At 51.8% G+C, this 19918-nt stretch overlaps 1 protein-coding gene across 5 annotated transcripts in view; it reads left to right on the top strand.

The window, feature by feature from the left end:
* LOC125706075 (semaphorin-4B-like) overlaps window positions 1–18577 on the top strand; it is a 46457-nt gene extending 27880 nt beyond the window's left edge. For all 5 annotated transcript variants that reach the window (XM_048972562.1, XM_048972560.1, XM_048972561.1 and 2 more), the window contains exons 2-15: window positions 2153–2486; window positions 10118–10278; window positions 10684–10746; window positions 11310–11408; window positions 11572–11683; window positions 12010–12126; window positions 12507–12649; window positions 13641–13822; window positions 14206–14356; window positions 14817–15027; window positions 15110–15225; window positions 15498–15667; window positions 16454–16524; window positions 16990–18577. In XM_048972562.1, coding sequence (XP_048828519.1) covers window positions 2387–2486; window positions 10118–10278; window positions 10684–10746; window positions 11310–11408; window positions 11572–11683; window positions 12010–12126; window positions 12507–12649; window positions 13641–13822; window positions 14206–14356; window positions 14817–15027; window positions 15110–15225; window positions 15498–15667; window positions 16454–16524; window positions 16990–17756 — 2463 coding nt within the window. In that variant the 5' untranslated portion in view covers window positions 2153–2386 and the 3' untranslated portion in view covers window positions 17757–18577. The remainder of the gene's footprint in view (window positions 1–2152; window positions 2487–10117; window positions 10279–10683; window positions 10747–11309; window positions 11409–11571; window positions 11684–12009; window positions 12127–12506; window positions 12650–13640; window positions 13823–14205; window positions 14357–14816; window positions 15028–15109; window positions 15226–15497; window positions 15668–16453; window positions 16525–16989) is intronic.
* Window positions 18578–19918: the final 1341 nt, after the last annotated feature.

Here is a 19918-nt window from a genome sequence, read left to right as displayed (position 1 = left end):
TATCATGTTACAGAAAGCCCCGCCCCGACAGGCGACTCATTACAATTTGTCAAGGTACGACTGTGTCGGTGGATGAATCAGAGTCTGCGAGTCATCAGGCCTTATGACAGTGAAGATAAGGCCAGTCTTCAGTCGGCCCAAATCCGGCTCATCAGACCTGATGGTAATCCTTATAAGCACTATAGAAACTTTCCGTGAAGTTTGCTAAAATACGAATATTTCTTTGGTTTCAGTGTTTTATTTTGTTTGCATGAGTCTTGGCGCGTTAATAATAGAATATGTGTAGCTGTCACGTTGTGGACACCCAAGGTAAATACTGATCAGGTTTTTTAGATTTACCCAACCTCCTTTGCAAACACACACACACACACACACACACACACACGCACACACACACACACACACACACACACACACACACACACACACACACACCTCTATTTATATCTTTGTGTGGACCATCCATTAATTTCTATTGGCAAAACCCTAATCCTAACATTGACAACCTTAACCCCCACCCGGCCCTAACCATAACCAGGAGTAACGAAACAAAAATACAATTTTTTGTAATTTTAATTTAAATTTTTTTTTTTATAGCAAGATTCTTATAAAATAGAATTTCCCGACAAAATGGTCTCCAAGATGTCAGAATAACCGGTTTTTATTACATTGTAGGGACATTTGATCCCCACAATAGATGCATAACCCTCCCCCCCCAACCCCCCCGACACACACACACACACACACATTCCAGCTTGGATTGTATTCGGTAGAAAAGCATTGAAATCTGCTGTACTTGGACATTGTTGCTGATGAAGCCTTGTTGTGTTTAATCACAGAGCTCTTCATCTGGTCACTGGAGTCTCATCCAGTCTCTTTCGCTGCGTAGCGCTTCACTGCGAATATAAACCGTGTCCACGCCGCGCTCTGATCGCTGAGACGGCCTCCAGTGGGCAGATTCTGCCGCCGTAATTAAAAGCAGGCTTATTGAAAGCGCTCTGAATTACAGAATTAGCGACACTTTAATTCCTGGCTCCGCGTTCAAAGCGGCTCATGAACCCTGTTCTGGTTTGTAAGCGGACCCAGTGGCAGAGGGTTCGATGAACCGGTTTCGGCTCCCTCTGGGTCACAGTCTGCGACTCCCGCTGCACCACAGCCAGGCTTTAAAACAAAAGACGTTTTATTTAAGCGGGGGAGTCTTAAAAGGGGTTAGCTGAGCCTGTGGCAACACTTTGGGAGAACGTATACATGCACACACCCTAACAATGTATGAAAAACAGAGTCACACACCGTCACACACCTGATGAGCAAACAACTTTTGGCTGGCTATCACCACCCTGCCTGAAATCTGGCCCCATCAATGTGTGATAAACCCGTGCGGTTGTTTCTCTGTTTGTTTAGTTAGTCTCAGAACGAAAACCACAACCTAAGACTAAACGACTCGCCTGCATTAACCCCAGACGACAGTTTGACGAAAGGCAGAATCGGAGAGCCCCTCCCTCTCCCCTTTCCACCCCACTGTCATCTTTTCATTTTTTCAGACGTCTCTGCTTGAGGATTGATTCACCTGGGTCATGGTCATAGACTGAGACAAAAGCACATTGTCAATCTCGGGTTGCGTTTAAATTCTACAGCCACTTATTCAGTCCAGCCTTGTGGGCATTTAAACTGTTTCATTTATTTCGTTTTTTTTTTTTTTTATCAGAGTTTACCGCCATTTCCTGTTTACAGCATAGTATTGAGCAGATTCTGTTGCATTCTGAGTAAAGTATCTCTCAGTGGTGAAAGTGTAACTTAGGACAGATTCATAACCACTGCAACAGAATCCCATGTTTGGGCTGGAAGTCGTCCTTCCCAGCTGTCAGATGCAATTAGGTGCCCTTCTTCAGAGGTTGCTCCCTTCTGGTCAGTTGGCTCTGGAGATGAATATTTATTCCCTTGGCTGAGTTGGACAAAGTTGGGCGTTTGTAGTAAAGACGTGTGCAGCTACAGCACAGGTACGCTGGTGAGAAAAGCCCAGGGCACAACAGCTAAAGTGCTGGTTGACCTTTATAAGCTTTATAAGCTTCAAATCGCCCGGAGCGGCCGGATGCTATGCTGCGTCTGCTTGTAAGCAGCCCTGTCCTGTAATCCCTGTCCTGTCCCCCTGCAGATTCAGAGGACCGCTGAAGGTCGTGCGTGAACAGAGACTGACCATCCCAGGAGGCATCTCGCCGCCGTGAGAGCCCGAGAAGCACAGATCTACTGGGCCTTTTCCTCCAATGCCCAGGTAGCTGCCCACTCAGAGGAAGAGCAGGAAGGAGGACAAGCGCAGGCACATCAGAGACACCCAAAGGCTTCCTTTAAGGACCCACGTCTTACACATGGCCGCTAGTGGACAGTGAGCATGGGTGAGCTCCCCCTGCTGGTCGCTGTGTTTTTGCCGGTCGCCCTGGTCTGTGCGGCGACAGAAGACGACGTCACCCCCCGCCTGAGCTTCCTATACGGTAAGCGGGGGCAGCCTTCACCCATCCCCCCATGTTTGTTTGATCAGAGCTTAACCCTGCCTGGCGTGTCCCCTGCACCGTGTCACGTGCCCCGCTGGTGTCTCTGGAGTTGTTCCAGCATGAGCTGCAGCGTTGACAGCTGCAGAAAAGCCATGGCACGATCTTCTCACGTGGCGTCTCGCGCAGAACTGACACTTCCTAAAAACGAGCAGGGGACGGGTGTCAGAGACGCCCAGAGCATGGGTGACAGCGAGCACGGCAGTACCTTCCGTTCAGGTACCGCAAAAGGCTCTGAAATGCGCATCCGGAGCTCTGCGTTTCTGTGGAAACCCTCTGACTGTCTGCTGTTAAAGAGGCTTCAGGCTGGCTTTTCTGGTTGTCCTCTTCCCCGTGGTGCCCCCCCGTAATGGAAACCACGTCGCTCACTGCAAATGACTGTCCTTTCAAGGTCTAGTGAGCTGTGGTGTTTTTTTCAGCTAGATGAGCTAACTGTCATCTGAGTAAACTAGCTAGTCAAATGTAAGTGCATGAGGGGAAATTAAAACCCATCGCTGCTGTTTCTGTCTTTATGGCCTGGGTGTAGAAACCGGTCAGATTATTTAAGAATGTTTTTTTTTTTTTGGTTTGTTAATGTAGGCATGAGAGAAGCCGCTTTAACCGATAAGAGCTTAATGAGCAGGAAAAGTGCATTATAACTGCGACGGAAACTGCGACGAGCTAATGCATGCTAAGATGCCCCCGCGTCTGAACTGCGCCTAATGGAGCCTCAGGCCCCTTCTAATGGGTCCCGGAAGCCCAGTCAGCCGAGGGCAGCAGCTAGGTGGGTCTCGGTGCAGTGGGGGGGGGGGGGACCTGTGCATTGCAGCCCTGCAGCTCTCACTTTGGCGCGCTCCTGCCTCTCTCTCCCGCATTAATAGTGCTTGGAAAGGATTCTGCTCACTTGTCACACTCCACAAAAAGCAGAAAATATACCCCCACCCCCCTCAGAAAACCCCCACTGCAAATCATTGGTTGGTCTTAAAATGTCATAGAAATGAAAAATAGCGCAATGAAATTTCACCGTTGTATCTAGCTGATAACAATGTTATTTCACACCGAAATGTCAACTTTGCGTCTATTCTTTCATTATTCACGTGTTTATGGTATCTTCTCGCTAACTTTTTTTGTTGGAGGTCAGAGTATTATCGACTTTGATAAACTTGCCAAAATTAATTTAAAGGCAGTAAACAAAGGCAGTCATGGCGGGTGTTATACTCGGGGGTTCTGACCTGCATCATCCAGTCTGTACTGCTTAACAGCGTTAGCTTAGCGCTCTGCTTCACAGGCATACTGTGTCTGTACTGCTCAATAGCTTAGGGCTATGCTTCATAGGCATACTGTGCCTGTTATGCTAAATAGAGTTAGCTTAGCACTCTGCTTCACAGACAAACACTAGTCTGTTCTGCTCGATAGCGTTAACCCAGACTTCTTATGTACAGATACTTCTGCAGCTACAGAACTGCTCAGAGTTCTGCTCCTGTGCCCTGGGGCAGCGCCGGGCCCAATTGGGCCACCCCGCTGAGGATTGATGTCCCGTGGATAATGACTGCGATGTGAGCACTAACCTGTTCTGTGTTACACACCTGTCAAGGCGGCCCCAAGTGGAGCACACCCATGACCGCTGGCTTTAGCGCTAAGCGTGTTGGCAGGCTTCAGGCACGCAAGGCTCCTTTCACTGGCAACAAGCGTTTAATCCAACTCTTGTGTCTTTCACAAGAGATCTCTGTTGAGGAGCTTGTAGTTTGTATTTAGCATTATATAATTGACAATAAGGATGTTCACACTGCTTGAAAGCACCTTCAGAATTGGAAGAATGGGAGGGACTTCCTGTCACTGTTGACTTCCTGTCACTTTTGACTTCCTGTCACTTTTGACTTCCTGTCACTGTTGGCTGTGTCTTCCACATGTAGAGCTACACATGTGTATGTCACACGGAGCGTTATTCCAGCCATGTACATGTGCAGGGTGCGTCTGTTTGGCCTGGGTGATAAACCCTTGGCTAGACACTGAACAGCGAAACCTTAATAATAATACATTTTATTTATATAGCGCTTTTACATGAACTCAATCTAAGCATCGTTTGTTTGTTAAAGAGGCCGCCATGTTAAAGCATTGTCGTCTGCCCTTGGATTCATGGGGATTCACAGCCTTGCACATTTTCCAGGATTTCTGAAGATATTTTATTCTGGCAGATTATTAATGTGAATTATTCCAGTTAGTCCAATTAAGTAGTTAGCAGCTAGGTTGGAATCAGTTGAATATGGATGTTTTTGCACTGGCATACAGGAACCAACCCGAGCTGCACTGCAAAGAGACGCTAGTTCCAGCACGGTTCCGGTTGGTTTCGGTTTTCCTCTGCAGAAGGGTCGACTCGATAAAGGTGTTTGACAGAGAGCAATCGTGACATAAAACCGAAGAGACACACATATAACAGCCTGCATCATGATTTACTTTTCAGATTTTTTCTTTTTTTTTTTTTTGTTTTTACGGTAATTTCCACTAGCACATCTATGAGAATCATTCTTATGTTAGCATCAGACGTTAGCCGAATTAGCATGAATTCCCTTTTATAAATTTACATTACGAATCTATTCTGTTTGGTGTCCTATAGCACTTTTTCAAGTCTGAATATATACAGAATATATTCAGTTTTCTCCTTCAGATAATCCATGGATATCAATGCAGATCACTGGGATCTCCGTACCTTCAATCAATCTGATAGTGGTGATGCAACCACCTTGGTTCGGTCACGCTTTTACTAGTGGGGTCGTGTCACATGGGTACGGCTCGGTTCCTGGTGGGAGTGGAAAACCGTCATATGAGCACTTGGACACCAGCACTCCTTCTCTGAAGCGTTTAGATGGCATTCATTACCTCGCGGAAATGTTCCGTAAACGTTGCGGGAATGTCCCAGAAGTGGCAGCCCCCTGAGGTTAGCGGTGGTGATGTGGGGACGGCTGTGCATGAATAGCTTGTTCGCCATGTGCGTGTGGAATGGGAGGGTCGGATGAGGCCACAGGGGATTCCTGACAAGTGCTGTCCGCTACACATGCTCTGGATGGATGGAAACTGGAATCTGTTTCTTTGGTCCTCAGGGTTCCCAGCTCCCTCTCCCTCATGCTTGCACTTCCGAGGCTCAGATCTCCACGGAGACGCTTTTCCGTTTCTGTCTGGACATAAGTGTGATTCCTTAGCTGTTTGAGTTTTGTAGCGATTGCGAACGCCGGCCTGTTAATGAGTGTTTGGTCCTGGAGAGTTTCTGCCTGCATTCTGGCCCCTGAGCGTTTCTCACAGTCTGCAGACGGCTCCTCTCAGTGCTGCCTGAGCCCAGCCCGCATTATGATGCTGTTTATTTCATCCCGCTGCCTTTGTCGGTGATTAATCGTGCACTAACGAGGCAGGCCGCAGCCCTGACGCGTGACGGTGTGACGTCGTCTAGCGGCTGCCCGTCTGGAGCTGCTATCCATGCTGGTATCTCAGATGTCCTGATGGGTCTTTTTCTCGCCTGATGGATTTTGGCTCTCCTCCGGTTCCCCTTGCAGTCCCTCCCCCCAACACATTCTTTTCACTTACCACCGTCGTGCGATTTTAATATTCTCAGTGATACGCTGAGACAATCGCCTCATGGCAGCCTGCTCTGTCTCGCAGCGAGATCTCCCGCAGCACTGTACTGAGTGGTCTGGGCTGTGACGGCTCACAGAACCAGATCCTGCCCTAGAATGATGCAGCCAGGAAGTTACTATGGTTACCGTGGCACCAGTTGCCAGTTAGTTTTATACAGATGAATGGAAGGGAAGCTGATGCATGTAAATAAAACAAAGCTGGAATGAGGAGGCTTCCACTGAGTAACAAAAGGCTTTTAGTGCAGCCCTGTATCCGGGCAGGTTGTGGCCGCCCGTAACACCTGCGTGACAAAACAGAGGTTTGTCATGATGGGGGGGGGCGTGCAGATGTACTGCAGCTGGAGAGGGTCAGGCAGGCAAATGACACCAAAACTAATCTCTGCCGATATCGATCTCTCCTCACTTCCAGTGAAGCTGAGACAGGGGCCCCCATGTGAGGGGCCCGTTTGGGCCTGCCGTGCCCCCCTCCCTGACGTATAAGCCCTGACTCGCCCTGTCACTCCGCATTCTAGGGACTTCTGCATCCCCGTTTGTTTGTCAGATAGCCCCGAAAGGCGCCTTTAAAAGCCTGCGACTGTTCTTGGGCTCTCTGCTGACTGGAGTGCCATTACCTGGCCATGTGTGGACCACAGCACCACGCCTCTTTCATCTCCACAAAGCATTTCTTGTTGCCCCCTTTGCATTCTGGGGATTTTTTCGGGTGCTGTGTTCAATGTTGATCTTCTCAGATGTCCGTTATCTGGTCGCTGTTAATGAGTTAATTTGGCATGCTGGCAATGTCCCGGGCACTGCTCAGCACTGCCCCCTACTGGCTCTCATCAGCTCTACATGGCCGCTGCAGAGGGCGTTTAGCTGACCTCTTGCCCACATTAAACACTCACTGCTCAAACAGCCGTACCCTGCAGTTCTCCTAATAAAAGGTACCACTGAAGGTCTGCGTCACGGCGGGTGTTGAATTTGGATAAGCACAGGAATGGACCGTGGGCCAGAGGAGGAATCTGCAGCACCAGGATGACCCGGCCTGGCCTGGCTAATTAGCGTGCTGCTCGCTCATGGTCCCTTGACCCGCATTCCTTCTGAAGGCCCGTGTGCCGAGCAGACATCCGCAGCGGGGGTCTCCGGCGGGCACAACCGCCCTCCCCCGCCCCCACCCACGCTCGCTTTGACAGGCATGAAATGAGAAGCTGCCCAACCGGATCAAGTGCGTTTCATTAAACGACCAGAGACAGCTGGTGTTCTGGCAAAATCATGGCTCTTCCTTCTCTTGTGCGAGTCTGTTCCTGCTGGGATCCAGTCCCAGGACTTTACGCCCCCCCCACCCGCCCCGTGCCGGGCTTCGCCATGCCTGTTTCCCGGGAATTACCCGGGCCACTCACGACATGCTCAGCTCACTCTTCCAGGAAAGTCCTGTCTGCCGGGAACGAACTGACCGGATGCCTTAGGTCCGTGTAGGATGGCACCCCCCAGCGGAGATGGGCCTCACCTGCCTGGTCTGAGGAAGCCTGCACCTCTATGTCCTTCTTCATGAATCATCTTCAGCTTTTCCCCTTTCATTCAAAGCTCTCATTGCAGTCCCATGTTTGCTGGATTCCTGATATCAGCACTGTGCTGAGATTTGCCTGTATTTCTCTCTCTATCTCTCTCGCTCTCTCTCTCTCTCTCTCTCTCTCTCCATACCTGTCTGTGCATGCTCACCAAAGTAGACCTGAACTCCCCAAGCCCCCCATTTGGGGGGGTGTTCAGTTGATTAAAGGGATGCCAAGGACAACTCCAAATACCAATATTGTTAATTAAAATATTGACCATTAAGTGGACAGTAAAATCTCATAAATGACATTTATTCATAGGACAAAATCTGATTGGATGCGTGAATAAAGTGGATGTAATACATTTTTATAGAGTAAAAAAGAGCATTTAAATCATGCATAAAACACTTCCATTCCATAAATGCCCTTCTCACCCTCTACCGGATTCATGGATGGATGGATGAGAAGTGCATCTATAAATGACAGATATGTTACAATTAACTAGCATTGTATAATGACACATGTACCCCGATTAATGAGGTGGCTGCTCCTGGTGCCCATGGCTGGTGAAATAGTGCTGAGTGCCATGATAGACCCCCTGAGCGGTGATAACCTGCCATGGTGGCCCTGTGATTATAGCCAGTGAATCATCATGATCCGCTCCAGGGCTGTGCAGGGGAGGCTCAGAACGAGTCGCGACATTCCTAGTGTGGGGGCACCCCAACCTTGCCCCTCCCCCCGCCGGAGCAGCACAAGCTCCTTTAGATACCAGCAGCTCCCTTCCCAGAATCCACTGCTCGGGTCACATGACCATACAGGGAGGCCACTTTGAGGTTATAAACCCCCTAACAATGAAGCTGCGAAGTTTTTCAGAAGCTCGGAAAGGTAGCATTTTGCTGGATCTGACGGAGTGTTTCGCTAAGTGAGATCCAGGTCTCCTGCCTGCGTGCCAGAGTGAGTATGCGTAGGCTGAATTACTGCGGCGATCATCCTTCCAGCCAGTTATCCCGGCTCAAGGCCCCACTGACAACGGAGAATGTAAGCAGCATCTCTGAAGCACCGCTGTCTTTAATTATATACTGCACACACACAACATTAAGCAGCTTTGGGTCCAAGGTCTTTCACAGGTTGAGTGGCTCTCCATGCCTGAGGTTCTGAACCACTTGCTGGTATGAAAAGGCATATTGTAGCATTTGCTCCTTCTAGAATGCTCTGCTCAGTCATTATTACCAGACATGTGAAGCTTTTTGCCACTGCTGCTCTTTCCAGCGTCTTCCTGAGTGCTCTGTGCTCGTCCTGTGCACTGGCCGATGTGTGGTGCCGCACTGGTGTCAGTGGATATGCCAGGGCTCCTGATATACTCGGGAGAGCTGGTTATTGATGTTAATGGCTCTGCAGTGTGGACCTTGCAAGAGCAGGGGACAGCAGACAAACCAGTGTAGTGTGGCCCGTTACCTTTCGAAAGGTGACCCAAAGTTTAATGGTTATGTTTTGGTGGGAGGGGCCACAAGTGCATGGAATCACATGACCGCTCTAAGACCCCCGCCTCTAAAGTAGCCTGGCATGATCTTCAGGCCATGCAGACATAGGCAGACTGATACACTGATTCAGTGCAGATGTCTGCTCCTGGCAGGAGAATGATTCCTGCTGCTGGGCTCCTGGCCTACAGAACACCAAATCTCCTGTCGAAGGTCTTCTCCAAGACTGCCGGTGCCTGTCATACTGCCCAGAGACCCCTAGGGGGCCACAGAGTGGCCAAAGGCCATCAGGTAGCTCATAAGATACTTTCCTGCAATGCACCCCTGTATGAAATAGGTGCAGCTCAAGACAGGTATCAGCGAAATGTGTAATTATCAGAGTACCTGATTGGAGTGTACTTACCATTAATTATATTTTTGTGTCACAGAGGTTAATGGTGTGTTTCATCTACTGAACTTTGTCTGAATATCAAAGAAGTTACAATAGTTATAAATAACAATTACAAATGAAAAACCTTCAGAAAAGATCAGATCGTTCTGGAGCAGGTTGACATCGACGCAAAGAAGTGTGTGCATATAAGTGGATGGTGGAGCGTGGGCATGAACACTCCCCTCGCATTGTTGGCTTTGACAGACCACCCCCTCGCCCTCAGACAGCTGTGTTCACCCCGGACAAAGGAAGTGGAACCTTCACACGTTCCATTAGCCGTCACGGAAACAGAACAGCTGGCGTTCTCGGCCGGCAACCTGCATGGGGTCACGCTGTTTGGATTTGTGTTCAAAACAGAGCGTGACTCACCTGTTTATGAGCGTTCGGGGCGGAAAACCTGCCGCGTGTGCATGACGAGTTACTGTGTAAGCCAGCGCCCCCGACAGGCCCCGGCAGAGCACGGGCGTCTCACGACAGGCCTCTATTTGCTCACTAATAAACATCCCCCCCGCCTCGGCTTTTCTCATCCCGACAGATGCGAAGGAGAGGTCAGCCAGCAGGTTCTCGGCAGACGGCGTCTTCAATTACACGTCTCTGCTGCTCAGCAGGGAGGACAACACGCTGTACGTGGGGGCACGCGAGGCCCTGTTTGCTCTCAACCTGGCTGACATCGGACACACGCGCCTCCAAAGGAATGTGAGTGTGTTCAGCGGCCCCCCCAGCACTGACACTCACTCAACACTCACAGCGCCTTTACACAAGCTGGGGACCCGATGTAGCACTCGGTCATGTGTATGTTGGGGTCATGTGTATTGCTACACATGATGTGGTCACATATAGCACTGTCACACACGCTATGGTCATGTATTGCACTGTTACACACACTGAGGTCACATGTGGCACTGTCATGCAGAACCCTGACACACAGGTTGAGTATGTAATTCAGGTAAAGTGTGTAACTCTTCAGTGGGATATGAGGAAACCATGTTAACTTTGAAGGGGTAAAGGCAGACATTTCCAGAATGTGGGGGCATGTTTGTGTGTCTCTGAGCCCTCCTAACCCTGACACTCACCTGCTGTCCTGCTACTCCCCCCCCTCAGCTGACCTGGGGGACACGCGAGAAGAAGAGAGACGAGTGCAGCTTCAAAGGGAAGGCCCGCGAGGTGAGACGCGCAGCCGCAGCCCTCAAAACGGCCCTCACTGCCCCCTCCCCATAGCCCACGCGTGCTTCGTGACGGTGCTGAACTACAGCCTGGAACATCATGTCTGCAGACTGACAAAAGCAGCCCTACCGTGCCGGGGGAATAAGCCCTGTGTCTGCCGGCACTGAGAGGCAGCATGTGAAGCTACATTTTGTACGTGCAGCAACTGTATTGGCTTCACTCTGTAACCAAGATGAGAACAGGGAAAGCCCCCCCCCCCCCCCATAGCTTACTGTGAGTCTGTACTTAAGATGTGCAGATGGACGATGGATTGGTGTGACATCATCGTCCATGTTAGCACGGTCAGGTTCTTTGGGGACTCTACCTTCTAAACATTAGTGCCGGGAACCTGCCCATGCCCCAGCCAGCCCCACGGAAGAGCATGAAGGGCCAGCAAACCAACACTATCCTGGGGCTGCATCCTGCTGTAGTTTAGTACCTAAGCAAGGTGTGTCCACTCTACTGTATGCAATGCTAGCTGTTCACTTTTATTTATGAGTATTTCTGCACTGTTTGTGTTCCAGACTGATTGCTTAAACTATATCAAGATCTTGCTTCGGCTGAACGGAACGCACCTCTATGTGTGTGGCACCCACGCTTTCAGCCCCATCTGCGCCTATATAGTAAGTCGGCTATGGACTCACCGCCGCCACCTAGTGGTGGGCTCAAGCATTTCATGGGTTCGCCTGGGGTCACTCCTGCACAAGCTGCCTGCAGTGGCTGACTGGCATTAAAACCACATCAGTTGTGGTCATCCCTAAGTGTCACTGATGTGTCTGTCCACAGAACACCTCCGACTTCTCCTTGGTGAGGGACAGGGACGGGGACATTTTGACAGAGGATGGCCGGAATCGCTGCCCCTTTAGTCCTGAGTACAAGTCCACCGCCATCATGGTTGGTACGTAACGGCTGGGGGGGTCATGGAAATGATGAGATAGGGATCCCTCCCTTCCCTGTCCAGAAGGGAGGCTCTCCCGCGTTCTCCTAGAATTGGAGGGGGTGGGTTTTTTTCCAATTGCTTTTGTCTCCCTTACACAATTCAAGCACATGCTGTTTTGATGACCTGCTGACTCCTGACTACGTGTTTCTGTGTGTGTGTGTGTGTGCGTGTCTGAATTAGTGTGCGCTTGACTGAGCCCAAATCGGCGAGAAACCTATCCATAAGTACCAGGAAAGGGGGGGGGGGCCTGCACGTGGTCATATGGTCCTCTCTTGCTGTTTAAGATGGAGAGCTGTATGCCGGAACTGTCAGTAACTTCCAGGGAAATGAACACACCATCTACAAGAGCCTGGGCCACGGGACCGCCTTAAAGACTGAAAACTCGCTGAACTGGCTGCAAGGTAAATGCCGGCCCTTAGCGTCGGGCTCCCGCTCTCCGGAGGCGGCAGCCGCAATTAGGCGTCGTCTGTGATGCGTGGAAACGGCTGGTCCTATCTGCCGCAACACGTGCACATCAAAGAGGCTCCCAGGGTGCATCGTGGGAGATCAGGGCGCTCAAAAAACAAAGGCCTCCCTTTTATCTCGGCTCATTGTAACGCTGGCACACATCTAAATGCAGCTGCCTCCCAGTGCCTGGTGTGGCCCTATAACTCTACCACGATCACCAGTATAAGAAGAGATTTCCCGTGATCTCGTGATTAGCAGGGTAACGGCCTGCCACGAGGGGGCCTTCTGCGTATCCGTGCCTCTGACTGGAGCTTGCTCTGATTGGACCCCGCAGACCCCGCCTTCGTGGGATCGGCCTACATCCGAGAGGGCGGCGACCCGGCCGACGATAAGGTTTACTTCTTCTTCAGCGAAGCTGGCAAGGAGTTTGACTTCTTTGACAGCACCGTGGTTTCCCGCATCGCTCGCGTCTGCAAGGTGAGGGCTGCCCCGTGTGTTGGAGGGACGCCATTGGGGAGCTGGCGTTTTGAAATCCTCACCTCCCTTAATCTCTTCCTTCTGCTAATGTGCGGACGTTCGTATGAATATATTAACCCAAATGCTAATTAGACTGTTGCCAAGTGCTACATACCCTTAAGCAGAAATCTGTAATTCATATCATTATATGGTTTCTTCTTTAAGAATGGTTCCACCGGGTGACATATCCCAGTTCTGAGCCATATATGGCTTTCCTTTAGCAGTATTCCCCTTCCGTTAATCTGCCATAATCCCATGATAATCCCCTTTCTGAATGTGCCCTCGCCTCTCGCCTCCCACGCCGCTCTGCAATGCTGTCGGCTGAAGCAGCCCTGTCACCCGGAAAGTTCCCCAATAGACTTTGATAATTATCCTGCCTAATGCAACATTGAGTGCTTTTCAGCACAGATTTGTGAAATTCATTAGGTTGTTGATTAACAATAATCATTTTCGCTCTCTCTGGAGAGAGAGGGAAATATATTTCGCAACGTAAAATTTTATTATTGACTTGCCAGAACACACACAGACGCAGAAGTCTAATGAGCTTACACAGGACTCGTTAAATAGGTGATTACAGACTATTCAGGTTTCTGTGTTAAGACACTTCTTAATTGCTTAACTGATTAATTAATTGAAATCTCGCACCTGCCCATCTGGCTCCTCCCTCTTTCTGAGTCATGTGACACGTCAGATTACGACAAGCTACGTCAGTAAATGAGTTTCTCCCAGCTGGTGGAGTGCACTTTGAGTTCGGGGGCTGAACTAGGGAGAGAAGTGCCCATGCATCTACATTTTGGTGGAGGGGGACTCTTTTGTTTTGTCCTAAATGCCCCCCTGCTACGTTCATTTTCTTGCGGCTCTCCCAGCCAGCCTCTGAGAGGACCATGCCGCGCCCCCTAGAGGTGGCTCTGCTCCCTCCCAGACGCTATCAGACCCTGTGTCCATCCCGCAGGGTGACGTGGGCGGCGAGAGGGTCCTGCAGAAGAAGTGGACCACCTTCCTGAAGGCGCAGCTGCTGTGCTCACTGCCCGACGACGGCTTCCCCTTCAACATCATCCAGGACATGTTCGTGCTGACGGCCGACGGACAGGACTGGAGCCAAACCACTTTCTACGGCGTCTTCACTTCACAGTGGTGAGGGAGGGGGGCAGGCAGGGGGTGAGAATCCTGTGTGCATGGGTAAATGTCTCTTTGGTCTTCTTGGGGGCGACCAACCTGCCCACACACACACACACACACACACACACACACACACAGAGTCCTCCACACTGAGCAACCAGAAGGTACCAAGGGGCTAACCTGTCTACAGCCAGTACTACACCCCCCCTTTGACTAACTTTCACCATCATGAGTACCGGGATTGAGAGGCATGTTTCCATCCTTGCCTTCACAAGTACTGTTCAGATTTACTGTACTGTGTATGTGTTTGTGTGTATTTCTATGTGTCTGTGCGTATACCTGTGTGCGCGTTCTCAGAACTGTGCGAGCTCACAGCGCCCCCTCCTGTCGTCCCTCAGGTATCGCGGGGCCTCAGGCAGCTCGGCCGTCTGCTCCTTCACCATGGACCAGGTTGACGCCGCCTTCAATGGCCGTTACCGTGAGGTCAACCGTGAGACACAGCAGTGGTACACCTACAACCATGCGGCCCCTGAACCCCGGCCAGGAGCAGTAAGTGCCCCCCCCCCACTGTCAGGCTGCCCCTATCACACGGGTCAGTGTCTGCCCCACTGAGCATAAGAGGGCCTTTTATCTGAGTATCAGCCTCATACACACACAGACACACACTGACAAAACACACACACACACACACACACACACACACACACACACAGAAACAAATGCACACATGAGCAAACAAAAGCCTAACTCCACCCTAGCGCAACTCAGAAAATATGTTGATAGTTGACAACAAACCAAAAATTTGCGTCTTTTATGTATTTGCTTCTAATTCCGCACGTTGACGCCCACACACATTCCTCGCAGTGACTGTAATGCGATACGATCAAAACAGCAAATCAATAGCTTTAGCCATTTTTAAGACAGAAAGGGTGAGGTGCACGTCCGCACACATGCATACGCACTCTCACACCTCCCCAGCTGTGCCCTAAGGTCTGTCCTCCTCCCTCAGTGCATCACAGATGCTGCCAGGCACATGGGCATCACCTCCTCACTACAGATGCCCGACAAGGTTCTCAACTTCGTGAAGGACCACTTCCTGATGGACGACGTTATACGAGGTCGCCCCCTGCTGCTGAAGCGCGGCATCAGCTACACCCAAATCGCTGTGGACAGGGTGCAGACCTTTCATGGGGTTTATGACGTGCTCTTCATTGGCACCGGTGAGTGGGCGCGTCTTTCCGCCAATCCGCACTGTGCTGCGAGTCATGTGACCTGATTAGCGGCCATGTCGTTCTCCGGCAGACGACGGGAAGCTGCACAAGGCCGTCAATATCGACGGCAGGATGCACATCATCGAGGAGATGGTGCTGTTCCACCCAGCACAGCCCGTGCAACACATTGAGCTCGACTCGGAGAAGGTGGGTCGATGCAGAGGTGCTGTGCCTCACCCTCAGGTGCCCCCCCCAAGAGGAAATTCTATATTCTGAAGAGTAAACAGTGTAGATATTGCAAAGTGGCTAGAGGCCATGTTACAGAGTCATGTTGCCCATGTGGAAGCGCCATTAATTTCCCAAGCAGATTGACACTAGAAGCAGGTGCCAGCCTGCTGCTTCCTCAGGGCTTTTTGCAGCCTCTCTCTCTCTCTTCCCCCCCCACCTGCCTCACCTTCCTGGTCCCCTTTCGTTCCCAGGGCCTGCTCTTCGCCTCGTCCTACTCGGGTCTGGTCTCAGTGCCCGTGGCGAACTGCAGCAACTATCAGAACTGCGGGGAGTGTGTGCTGTCCCGGGACCCCTACTGCGTTTGGACGGGCACTGAGTGCCTCAGTGTCAGAAAAGCCCCCATTAAGGTCCTCAGTAGAAGGTACGCGATTGTCCTTCCTGCCTCACCCTGTCCCAAAACACCACTTCCCAAGACGTCCTTGTTGTTTTCAAAACTCCTAGAGTATGATGAGCTTATAAACCTACAAGTGCAGCAAAACCTAGCAGTGAAAGGCATATTGTACTGGGTATCACATGCAGTGTTACGCAGGGTATCACATGCAGTGTCACACAGGGTGTAATATGCAGTGTCACGCAAGGTGTAATATGCAGTGTCACGCAAGGTGTAACATGCAGTGTCACGCAAGGTGTAACATGCAGTGTCAAGCAGGGTGTAACATGCAGTGTCCAGCAGGGTGTAACATGCAGTGTCACGCAGGGTGTAACATGCAGCGTCACACAGGGTGTAACATGCAGTGTCACGCAGGGTGTAACATGCAGCGTCACACAGGGTATCACATGCAGCGTCACGCAGGGTGTAACATGCAGCGTCACGCAGGGTGTAACATGCAGTGTCACGCAGGGTGTAACATGCAGTGTCACGCAGGGTGTAACATGCAGCGTCACGCAGGGTATCACATGCAGCGTCACACAGGGTGTAACATGCAATGTCACGCAGGATATCATGCAGCGTCACAAAGGATATCACATGCAGTGTAACGTAGGGTGTAACATGCAGCGTCACACAGGGTATCACATGCAGCGTCACACAGGGTATCACATGCAGTGTCACGCAGGGTGTAACATGCAGTGTCGCGCAGGGTATCACATGCAGTGTTATACTGTTTATTATGCACCACTCACCGCTGTGCTGATGTCTTGACTGCAGCTGGCAGGATGTGGACAGAGGGGATACGAATGCCACATGCAGCACGATGCTCCGCTCACTGGCCCCCTCACGTATGTACTGCACTAAAGCTCCCGTGCTGCCTGGTGGTCAACTGCCTGCTCTCCCCACCCCTCCTCCCCCCAAAGGCTTGTCCTTCTCAGCCCCTCCCCCCCACAGATCTGCCCCCATATAGGCCAGCCCCCCCCCCACAAGCCTACCCCCCATAAGCTTGTTCTCCTCACACCCCCAAAGGCTCCCTCATAAGCCTACTCACCCACCATAGGCTTGCCGTCTCCCCCACAAGCCTATTCCCCATCATATACCTGTCCCCCTCACCACCCCAAAGCCCCCCCATAAACCTATTCTTCATCATAGGCCTGCCCCCTCCCCCCCCCTCCCAAAGGGCTACAGTAATGGAACTGAGATTGGGCCCCCACTTTACATACAGAATCTTTATCTTTTAAGGTGACAAAGCAGTACTCTGTTGCTTCCAGATGCAGGAGGTAAAGCGTAGTCTTCTCCCCCCGCCCCCCTAGGCTCGCCCCCGTGTAAGGTGATCACCATCCCGGCCAACAGCTTCCGCGTCCTGCCCTGCAAGCAGCGCTCCCGGCTGGCAAAGCAGTACTGGGCATACAACGAGAAGGTCAACCGCTCAGTCTACCACAGCTCGGACGGGGGCCTGGTGGTGGTGGCCCGGGCTGACAGCGTGCAGACCTACGAGTGTTGGTCCAAGGAGGAGGGCTTCCGGCAGCTGCTGGCCAACTACTGCGTGCGGGCCGAGGCGAGAGCCGAGGGCCCAGTGGGGCGCAGCCACAAGTCCTGGCTGGGTAGCAGCTTGCTGGACCTGCCTGACGAGGCCCGTTCCACCCAGATAGCTGTGAAGACCTACTGGAACGAGCTGGTCATTGTCTGTGTCCTGCTGGGGGCATCACTGCTACTTCTGTCCCTGCTGGCCGTCTACCGGCACCGGGGTCACATGAAGGCCATGCTGAAGGAGGGCGAGTGCCCCAGCATGGTGCCAAAAAAGGCACGGGGAGCGCCGAAGCCGGCGGAAAGCCTGCCCCTCAACGGCAACGCGGCCCCGCCCCCTGCCTCTGACCACAAGGGCTACCAGACCCTCAATGAAGTATATGCCTGCGGGACGCCCCCCCACGAGCAGGAGGCCTCCCCCGACACAAGCCGCAGCTTCTCCGAGTCTGAGAAGCGGCCGCTGCACCTGAAAGAGAGCCGCGTGGAGATCTCGCCCAGCTGCTCGCGGCCCCGCGTCCGACTCGGCCCCGACATCAAGGACTCAGTGGTGTAGCCGGCTCCCGGGCTCCTGCCGCACAGTCCGCGCCCCGCATGGCCCCTGGCTGCATTTCACTTGCTTGCACTTCGTCACTCTCTCCATTCGGGGGGGCCTCCCATCCCGCTTCCAAAGTCATCGCCTTTTCCCAAAGACGGCGGGGGGCTAAGCCTCTCTGAGCACTCTGCACCCTTAACGTGGTGCTCCAGGGTTCAGTGCCCCAGTGTGTGGGTCTCTGTCCCGGCCCAACAGTAAGGACACCCCTGTGCATTGTGGGAAGACCTCTTCCTCAGCAACACTGGTAACGAGGTGGGGGGGGGATCCTTCCTCTGCAGGACCTGCTAATTCAGCACATCATCCACATGTTCACAACAGGAACTTGACACCTGGACAGTCTCGTTTCCCTGGCGACAGCCATGCAGAGGTGGCTTTGGCGAGAGAGGCGGGTCTCCATTTCACTGCAAGGCAGAGCAAGTGATGAGAGCGCTGGGACAAGGCTAAGTTCGTCATGCAAAGTGACAAGGAGGTGAAGTACTTTTCAGCAAACTAAGTCCATCCATGTGACCCAGCAGGCAAAAAGCGCATCAGACTTTGGTGTTAAACACATGCGTGTGTTGAGTTGCTGGCTCAGCAGGGGGTTCCTCTGGATGTCCCTCAACCTCGACGGCATGCGTGGCCAAAGGTTTCCGAACTGAGTCCGAAACGTCCCCGTGGAAAAGGGACAAAGCACGGCCCTAACCCGTATGGACCTCCCCCGTAGCGTCCAGCGCGATCATCAAGCGAGTCGAACAAAACCAATAGGGTATTGGCCGTTCTCCGAGGTCCCTACACAACCAAAACGACTCTGCGGAGTGCCAAAACCACTAGTATTCTGCCACTTTTTTTTCTCTATTGACTCAATTTTTGCCATTAGTAATTTAAGCACACTGAGAATGTGAAAGCTGCTAATTTGTTTGCCCCTCCGGCCCCCACCTATAGCGCCACGAGGCCAGGAATGGCAGCTCACCGAGGGCCCGTCTTCTCCTCCACTGTAGCCACAAAAGGGACGCGTCTCACACACTTCAGCAGTTCAGCAAAGCATTCAAGGCGCACTGGCTTCTGGTGACATCTTCACATTCCGCTCCGGTGTGGTGAGTGGTGGGAACGTGAGCTGGCCCACGTGAGACGTATCAAAGGACTGTCCAAAGATGCAAAAGAAAACTCACACATTTTGGAGGGGGGGGGAACTTCTTGGGAACCTACCGGAAACAATTTGACACTCCCAGCGCAGAATGTATTAATGGATTGCCCGTGATCCCAAACCGCTCTTAGACACGTTGACGTGATTTCTGCTCATGTTTCTTCAGGATATGTCCAAGGGAGATCTATTCACGAGTTGGCTGTGTGCAAAGTGGCGCCATTTACCTGTATAAATGTAAATCTATGTCATATTCGAGGGACCCGATGCAAGATGCGTTGTAGAAGCATATTTGCTAGACCGTGCAGACCGCTGCTCCTCCATTTTTTTCCCCAGTATTCTCTCTGCTCGCAGCTGCGCAGGCCTTAGCTGCGAGGGGGCCGTCAGCATCGCTGACCCCTCCTCGCCAAATAAGCGTCGTGGCTGCAGCTTTTAACTGGTGCACTGCGGTCATGACTGAGCCTGACCGCAGCTTACGGGCACCATATGGTCTCCCTCTGCCAGCTGGACCCCCGCGGCTACAGCCAGCAGTGTGGCTTCAGGAGGTGGCTCTGCCCTCAGTGTAGCATGTCCGTGTTCGTGTTGCACATACTGACCTGTTGTGATTGGCAGTGGGGGCGGGGCATGGGCGGGGCAGGGGCGGGGCAGGGGTGGGGCAGGGGCGTGGCTTGCAGAGGTGATCTGTCACTCTCACACCTACATGGTAAACAGTCAAGAATCGATTGTATTTGCATTTCGTTTTTTTTTGACTGAAGCTATTCTTTTTATGGGAGGCATTCAACAAAGAACTGTGTGTATCTTTGTGTGTTTTTGACAGGCTGCTGAATACCTGGCTTTGGTGTGTCTGGTCTAACTCGATGAATGTAGCCATATTCCAGGTAACCACTAACTGCCAAACACACATGGCACCATGGGATGGGCAGAAGCAAAGCGTCGCCGGTAATGGGAGCATGGAAAACATTGTACTAAACCGTATGCACAGTCCATGACGACATTCTCTAGG

The sequence above is a fragment of the Brienomyrus brachyistius genome, chromosome 13 (genome assembly GCF_023856365.1).
Source record: "Brienomyrus brachyistius isolate T26 chromosome 13, BBRACH_0.4, whole genome shotgun sequence".
NCBI classification, from domain to species: domain Eukaryota; kingdom Metazoa; phylum Chordata; class Actinopteri; order Osteoglossiformes; family Mormyridae; genus Brienomyrus; species Brienomyrus brachyistius.
Note: the sequence above shows the minus strand (reverse complement) of the source record. Positions and strands in the feature narration are given on the sequence as shown.